This window comes from Limulus polyphemus, unplaced genomic scaffold (assembly GCF_000517525.1).
Source record: "Limulus polyphemus unplaced genomic scaffold, Limulus_polyphemus-2.1.2 Scaffold3442, whole genome shotgun sequence".
In the NCBI taxonomy this organism is placed as follows: domain Eukaryota; kingdom Metazoa; phylum Arthropoda; class Merostomata; order Xiphosura; family Limulidae; genus Limulus; species Limulus polyphemus.
This window is the reverse complement of record NW_013669052.1, coordinates 79,806-89,207: the sequence shown is the minus strand read 5'-3', so window position 1 is coordinate 89,207 and position 9,402 is coordinate 79,806. Positions and strand designations below refer to the sequence as shown.

General features: G+C 32.2%; 1 protein-coding gene across 1 annotated transcript in view; it reads left to right on the top strand.

Moving 5' to 3' along the window:
• LOC106469353 (uncharacterized protein ZK1073.1-like) overlaps positions 1-9,402 on the top strand; it is a 29,063-nt gene that overhangs the window by 3,881 nt on the left and 15,780 nt on the right. The window contains exons 3-6 of the mRNA XM_013929840.1: positions 778-838; positions 2,936-3,022; positions 6,484-6,561; positions 9,029-9,138. Coding sequence (XP_013785294.1) covers positions 778-838; positions 2,936-3,022; positions 6,484-6,561; positions 9,029-9,138 — 336 coding nt within the window. The remainder of the gene's footprint in view (positions 1-777; positions 839-2,935; positions 3,023-6,483; positions 6,562-9,028; positions 9,139-9,402) is intronic.

Below are 9,402 nucleotides of genomic sequence, written 5' to 3'. Positions count from 1 at the left end.
TGCATATATAATGTTAATATATATATATATATATATATACTGATCACTCTCTATACCGTACTTGAACCGCCACTGAAATGATCATATTCAACAATATTGTACTGAGCATATAGTTGGTAAATATCTTGTCTTCCCTGTTTGGAGCACAGATGCCCACTTATGTTGTTGCTAAATTCTCATTAAAAGTCCATACTAAATGTGCGGAACTGAAGTAAGTCTTCTCTACTTTAAGTCAAACTCGTGAATTTTGTATTATTATTCGCCGATTGGCCACTCCCGTTGCTTTTGTGAATATTGATCCGATGGACAGTGGACGAGAATCTACAAATAAGCTATGCTCCGTAGATAGTGGTCAGGAAGTGTAATAATGTTTATACTTGTTTAGCTGGTTTCTAAAATTCGTATATATCATATATACATATATTTGTGTGTAATATAGTCACATACTGGTGCGAAGATAATAACCAATATTGAAGAGATCAACAAACAATAAACAAACAAGTATATAGGCAAGCTCTCTAGGGCAATAACACGTGCAAAGTGCACCAAAGCAGTCGTGCACTATCATACCAGCACACGAGCAACGTGCTTATAAACTTATAACACACACACAACGCCATGTTTTATTTCTGCCACTTAAATGAAAGAGGAAACAGATCGAAGCAGGGTTCAAATTAACCTTTTTAATTACTATTTAGACGAAACAGAAAACAGATTGTAGTTAAGGTTAATTGAAATTTGTTGATTGACTAAGTTTTCTCTCTTCCTGTAATATAGGATCAAGTTAGTCGTAGGGTTCGGAGAAGGAGCCGGAGCCAATATTCTTGTTAGGTTTGCTGTAAGTGAAACGTGTATTGAAATTTTCTTGAAACGCAACACTGTTTTTTTTTCATTTTGTTAACATGATTTGTGTATATATTCGTAACATAACGCTTAGATAGAAGTTAATTGTTGTTGAAATTTTACTTTATTTATTTTTATGAAATATCTGTTTTATATATCATTTTCTTTCTTTGAATATCTTTTACGTTTTTCTAGTCTTACTTATATATAGCTTGTTATGTATTATAATTCCGAATGGTCTGAAACTGAGCTAAATTATAATTTAAATTTAATGTATCCAATTTATGATATTTGCCAACAACATTTATACACACAGTTTTCTTTTTAATACAAATCTCTGTGGACCTCGCTGATCACACGCCGATTACAGGTCGAGCTTGAGTTTTTTACCGCTGAAGTTATATAATGTTTATTTTCAAAAATTCAGAAGGACAAACTACGCATAATCTCATCAATGCCAAAGATAAGCAGTAGTTAGAGCTATTAAATAATCCTATGTAAGTTTTACTTTTCCATTAGTAAAAATATTATTTTTTTTACAAATTGAGATATCTCTAACATCTTGCAACATTTCAGAAGACATTCGCAGAATGAAAGTTGGCTTTTTTGAGAACAGTTTTATCCTGAATATTTTTGAAAGCCACGACTTACAATACAGACCCGTCCTCACATTTGTGAAGCTCAAATTATGTAAAAATACCAGAACAGATTATGTTTATTCCAGTTGAATTGTCAGAAAACTCTTTAGACAGTGTAAATGATTATTTCATTTTAACTAAATTAACAGTGGCTATTCATTAGCGTAAATTGGTTTTGAAACACGAATCCATGACAAATTCCATACTTCATCAGTGAAATTCCTTCTGTCCTTAAATAGTAATAATTGGATCAGTAGTTTTTGCACTACAGATTGTTTGACCAATCTCCAAGAATCGCCTAGTAATGCTTTGGCTAACACTGGTGTTTCTATTTCTGTATTTCTGTACATTGGGACTGTTTTTAACACTGAATGTTTTTTTTTTTTTTTTGCTTGATTGCTTATTCCAGAAAATTTCATTGATTCAAACTGAAGAATTTAACCAGTTATTATTAAAAGTTATCCACAACTTTTGATGACTAAAGAAGTATAGGTTGGTCTCGCTCTAAATTTACACAGATGTAATGATCTTCCTCTGTCTAAGTGTTTTGATTTGCTATCCACCATCGAGGAATAATTACATGTATACACGAATGGCTCTCATGACTTGAAATCTGCAAGGACAACTTCTGCATTTTACATTTGTCATATCAATGTTACCAAAGTCTATTATTTTTTACTAGCATTGGAATCTTTATCGCTGAATCATCTGGTATATTCCTTTCTCTACATTACACTTCTTCTGAAACCTCTTCTGTAGAGAAGGACACATTTAGGTTTCTGGGCATGTCGGGATGGCTTGTTATTAACGTATGGACCATCTTCTCAAGGAAACACAATAATATGAAGCTGTTGGCATTTATTCACACACAAGCCTTGTAGGTGCTCAAAACGTTGCTCTAACTCAAATGCACTGTTTCTGGAATCAACACTGGACTTTTACCCAGAGAAGATATTATATGTATAATGCCAGTCTTTTCCTTTCACAAAGACTTTTCCGTTTGATCGGCAGTTCAAAATTAAAAACAGCGGTAGATAGCCTTAGTAGCTTTGCCATAAAGAAACAAACAAAACATTTATTCTAGTTAAAAAAAATGGGTGTAAGTTACATACATACATTTATGTACGTGTGTGCTTAAATATGAAACAAGTTTTATTCAGTTTAAGTGACACAATAGACGCTTAAAAAGTATTTATGTATGTTTTGACATATATACACTTAAAACGATTTTTTAATTTAGTTATTTATCTTCTGAATTGCCGTATTTGCGAAGATATGTGGAACTGTTCTTTGCTTCTTATCATTAGTGTTTATGTTTAATATCCATTTGTAATATCACCCATGTGTGTTTGAGAAAAGATTCCTCTGTGGTGATTGTTTTTTTCCATTTCTTTTATAAACTTTAGATTAGCAAACAATTCAAATTATCATATTTTCTTGTACTTCAATTTTAGCTTGCCAACCCCACTCGTGTTCTTGGACTGATACTTATTCATTGTGTTTCTACAGGAGTTGGAATGATGGAATATTTCAAAGATAAGGTAAAACAGGTTTATAAAAACTATTTTCCTCAAGATACATCTCATATTATTTTCAGGGTTATTATTGGAAATTCGTATCGTGGCACAGGATTCTTCCCTTCTATAATTCTACTTTACTATCTGTGAAAACATTCATCGAAATATATGTTGTGTCACGCAATCTTAAACAAATTAATTTTTGGGAAAAATATAATTTTATGTAAATTACGTTTAACACACGAATTTTACTGTGTGCGAAATGAGTAAAATAACAATATTAATATACGTATTCATATAGATATATTGAATTGTATGTTTGTATGTATGTGTTTGTATTAACAGTATTAACATTCTATTCATTCTTTAGCTATAGGTCAGCGGAATCAAAAAAAATATTTACCCTCAACACAGTCACATTTTTCTTAATATTAAAGCATGACTAGCAGAAAGATGTAAAACAAACAATTTTATATTTTGTTCTTCTGCTTTGTTTACTTTATTCGATCAAATTATTGTGGAATTTATATACTAAAATTCGCTTCCACTCACCACACCCTATTCCTCTTTCAATATGTCCCGCGATTACACTTGATCTCAGCTCTTAATGAATCTTCTTTAAAATGTCCAGACACACAATTTGAAAATCCTACTGATATATTTAAAGTTGATCTGAAGACGAAGAAATGTGCACCTAGATGAACAAACAAATGTCGTATTACCTTAGTATTCTAGTTTGCTTATCCAAAACTGATCGAAGAAATACAATTCTCAAACACAGAGTCTATTAGCTATTTTTAATTAGTGTCTTCAAGGGGAAAATCCGATGTATGTGCGATATTTTATCATTTCAAAATAAGATCGATGACTGTTCAAGATAATAAAGTTTATGACTGTTTTATTGCAATGAACTAATGTTTGTTTGATTGTTTTGTTACGATCTTCAACTAATTTTTCGGAGGAGCCAGGCCCCGAGTTCTCTATATAACGGTTCCTACGATTATTAAGGAAGAACCAGAAAGAAGAATATAACCAAAACATAAAGAGAGATTTCTTGATATCCACTTTTGTAAATTATGTGTTGTTCGTCTGTCTTAGAGAAAAAAACCACATTAAATTATCCGTGTGTCTACCACGGAGAATTGAACCCTGGTCTTTAGCACTGTAAGCCCGTAAACTTACCGCTGTCTCACTGAGAGACTTGTAAATTACGATGGAACTATAAATGATTTTCCAGTGGCCTCGATTAGTTTATATTTAATATTTTATAACTGTAACTCAGTCGTGTATAGCCAGGAGGGTAGTGTGTTGGGTCCAGGGTTCGAGACATGATGATATACTTTTAGCTGTGGGCGCATTATAAAAGTAACAGTCAGTACCATTATTCGAGTCAAAGAGTCGGACAAAGCGGAGGATTTGACTGACTAGTGACTTCCCTCTGGTCAATAGTACAAAACTCGAAACGGCTATAACTGAATCATAGCGGTCTCTGACCTGGCCGTTTTACCCACTTGCTCATAAGGGGCTGCACAGGATGAAACATAACATTCCATTCCATTCCATCCTTTCTGGTACGAAATAAGATCAGTCAAGTTTGTTATTATGTAGTTTACATAATTTTCTATATAACCTTTCGGTTATTAAGAATTAATAAAAGATCCGTTACGACATGTTCATAATGTAATCGTCAGCTATAGCATCTTAAGCAAAGTTCCCAAAAATGATGCAAACATATATCTCAAATCTTAAAGAAAGTACATGTTCCATGCTTGTTATAAGATAATGATATAAGGAACAAGAATTATCTGTAAGTATTAGGAATGGATATACCTGTATCTAGAGGTCTCTAACCTTACGTTTCGCCCATGTGCGCATAGGGTGCCATTCAGATTGAAAATTCTAATTCCACTTTCCAACGTAGCTAAAACTGAAGAGGTTATTCATAGTGAACATCGTCACTTGTTAAAAGGTTTAAAGGGGAATTGCGGAATAAGCGCGTTGTGTCAAGATTATCTAACTCTCTGATCATTAGCATGACTTTTTATTATATCGTAGACATTGACAAATAGTTTTAGTATTTTGTGTTTCTAGTATAGAGTATTTAATGTGTCTTGTTCACAGCTGACGAATCACATAAGTTAAGTGATGAGGGGTAATATTTTTAGAACGATACTACGACTTGTAAGTAACCAGACTGCAGGTAAGACTTTAGTCTACGAGCCAACTGTTTAAAATCAGCTTAAAAAATAAAAAAGCTCAAAGGATTTCCTGGACGCAGTTTTTATTCTCTTTAATTGTGGATAATAATGAAAATAAACAACCTATATCATTGTATAATAATCTTTGCTTATTACTTGGTTTCAAGCACAGTAATGGGTAAAATTAAATTGCTCTTTTTTATTATTATTATTAAATAATGTAATGGAATCTTTTTGAGCCCCCATTGCCTTAGCAGTACGTTCGCAGGCTTATAACGCTAAAAATCGGGTTTCCATACTCGTGGTGGGCAGAGCACAGATAGCCCATTGGGTAACTTTGTGCTTAACTTCCACCAACCAACCAAGATATGTTTAATATAATTTTTTTAATTCAATATTAACACAAGTCTTAAAAGTTTTTGTGTCTTAAAAACTACAGCAACAACTTGAACAGCAACTTATGAAACATGTGCTAATAGTCCTGTTCACAGGCCCAACGGATTAGGCATAGCCGTCTTTAACGTAGAACTACGAACCATAGGAAGAACAATCAGTCACCAGCACGCGCAGCCTACTTGGCTACTCTTAAACGTCACATCTAAAACGGCTCAGAACTAGAAGTTCGGAATATATTCAGCCCGATACACTAACCATTTGGTCACGTCCAGACAATTTAAAAGTGATTTTTGTATCTTGAGATACCATAATGGCACTTAAGTCACAAAACTTGTATTAACAAAATGTTTTCATAAATTTCAAGCATTAAAATCAATTTTCTATCTGTGTGATGACGTCTTAACTCTTTATACATATGTATATTACCTTCTGAAATAAATGTATTGGTTTACTTGTGTGTGAATGCTTTACTGTTTCGTTCACAAATAGATAGATAAATTATGGATGGATGGATGTTTCTGTCTCGAAACTTAAACAAATATCTAAACAGTCGCCTTAACTGAATTATGATAAACATCTAGTTTCTCAAATATATTCTCATACGTTTACACAAAAGTTTGTCATTATTGAATGTAGACAACTTTATAAAACAGAACTATTACGAACATTTATATTTTGATACTTTTTTTTTCTGAACTAATCCGTTTAAAAGCATCTAATGTCTCTATAGTTAATTATTCAGAACTTATCTAAAATAAAACAATATTAAAAACAGTCACTTTAGCTCTCAAAGTTTAAGTCTTGGCATTTTCAAAGGTCGCATCATCTTTTGACTAGGGCATTAAGATCGCACAAAACTTTAATGTCATTCTTACAGTCTTGCTCTTACAGATTCTGAATTGGCAACTTCAAACGATCGGCATGAATCCTTCGGCAGAGCAGTTTCTTGTTCTTCATAAATTTGGACCGGTGAGTTTGACAAATAACATACAGGTTTGGCGCTGCCTGCATGTGTCTGTTGTCAGTTAAAGTGTGATGTTTCTGGTGTTGTGATCGAATAAAAATACAAAATCTCTGATAAAACATTAAATATTGATGCATTGTCGTTTGTAAGGTCGCTCATTGGCAAAAAATACTGTCGTTCTATGTTCACCATTAAAACAGTACTAAACAAAGTAACATGTCGAGTTATCGATATATATGTATATACATAAATATATATGAGTGGTCATGAAAATAATTTGATGTAAAATGTTTTTTATAATTTAATGTGGTTCCAAATTGTAACAACAATCATGCTATAACCAGTTCTTATTAAGGGAGTAAAAATATATCCTAGAATTGTTTTGGCTCAAAGTCTAATTATTTTATTTGTATGAGACGAATAATCAATACAACGCACGTTCACGACGTTAACGAAATATTACATTTAACAACAAGCATTTACTATTGCTTTATATATTTTGACACAAAGCTACCCTAAACAATGTCTAATGTGGTTTGTTAGTGTTCAAAGAGCTACAACGAACTGATTGGTTAGTCATTCCAAAGGACATTACCATATTCTTTACCATTAATTTCAGCCGATGCTGTGATATGATTGGTTAATTATTTCAATGGATACATAAAATAATGATTTTTTTTAATATTTGGTAAATGTCTTTCTATTGCCTTTCAGTAACGGTTAAGATTGAAACTAGGATAAGGTTGTTATTTTTTGTAGCTAACTTGAACAATGGTAGTACGATTTGTGAAAGTAACACACATTGAAAGGTAAATCTGATGAGAATGAACCGTTATATTTCCTTCAGAAACTAACTTTCTTTATTATTCTGAAGGTATTATTTCAGGACTACTGTAAAACAAACCTTCTTTCCTGATAAAAACGACACGGCGAAACTTCGAGTAACTTGGAAACAAAAGGTTGCTTTCTTGAGATAGGTCGTATGTTTTATCCCTAAGATAAAGATCACTAGCAATTTATGAAAATTATATTTTCTAAGAAAGTAAAACTCAGCTTATACAAAATTCACACACATGATGTTCGAAGTTTGGTTTTTACATCTGTAAATAAAACAGTTGTTTGAAAGAAAATAATCGTAATGCCCACGAAATGTATTTTTGACTTGATACTTACATTTTGAGATCTTGTAATAATGTTATAAATGGTTCGGAGAGCATCTCGTTGAAGAAGAAAATAGCAAATTCACGTTTATGAAGCGCGTTTTCTCGATAAAATCGTGAAGTGGTCCCTAAGGGTTTGACACTTCTCCATCACAAAGATTATTTTGTCTCACGCAAGACATTGTCACATATGTTATTTGTACTTGAATTATCATATTTTACTAATATTACTATGAATGAAACTCATTGGAAGTTGCTAATCGACTTTGCTATTTCTATGCATCATTCTGTATCTTTTTTACTGCTACTTTGTGTAATGCTGATGTACTAAATTTGTGGTGTTTATTTCATCTCCTTCTGTATCTATATCATCTGTATGTGTGTTCCGATGTCTGCTGTTCTCATTGGCTGACAACCTTCCTACAGGAGGTAACGTGAATTGTTTGTTGAAGTAACTGTTGTTTCTTCTTGTTTAGTTTTATAACATTACTTTGTTGTGAAAAACATACACAAATCTTAACTTGGTGCAAATACCATTATTGATTTTTTATACTTTAACATGCTCAATAAAGTTTGTGTCTGCATGTGTTGTCCAGAAACGTTAAATCTTGTAACACAAATGCATGATTCTCGCACTTTAAAAAGTTGTCTGTCTTCAATTTTCGGCACTCTACCTGTTGTAATAATGTTGATGTTTATTGAGACCAGTTGTGTTCTAATAGATCCTAACGGGAAAAAATACTATACACTTGGTCATAACGAGCAGGTATTTAAAGTTTTATAGATTAATTGAGTAAAAATTGAAAAATATAAACGTTGATAAAAATCATGTGTATCGAAATCAGTTGTTGACATTTAGATAATTTTATTCACTAGTTAATTTATGTGGCGAATCTACAAAATATAAACCATCAAGTTACGCTATCTTTGCAACTAATGTATACTCGAAACTTTAAATGCGTTTAATTTCCAAATTTTAACACTAAAATTAAAATTTATCGTAACCGTTAAAATAATCCTACAAAATTAAAGTTTTAATATTTGAATCTATGACAAAAACATTTTAAATTCATTACTCCCTAAACCATAAGCCTATTTAACAGGCCACTAGAATAAAAGTTGTAATTATAAAATAAAATATTGAGGGGGGGAAATTAGTCTTTAAAATACACACAAAATATCTTTTCATTAGCAAGTTAGGATTGATCTTTAAACTTTATCATAATTTTAATTTTAAACCTTAATATCTCAGTACACTGTTAAATTTTTAATCCTTTCCACACGCTTGTTAAAATGAGATTTCATCACTTAGCAATTAGAAATGGTTGACAACAAGGAGAAACTTATCCAGGAATATACGGAAACTCTCAAGAAGACAATTAATCCCCGGAACCTGAAACGTTACGTTGAGGCTTATATGAAGTGAGGACCTCTTTTATTTTTTTCTCTTATTTAGTTAAGATACTGCTGTAATAATTTCTATTGTTAAACGAGTTATTTTATATTATTCATTAAATATAATAATGACCAGCCTAGTCCAGTGGTGGGATTCAGCCGGTTCGGTTCATGCGAACCTGTTCTTAGAATTTAATGACGGTTGTTAACAATCGTATGTATAGGCCTAATAATAACGTTACAACTTACAATTACGCGTGTTTACAACTCAACTTTACTAGCAGGCTAGGC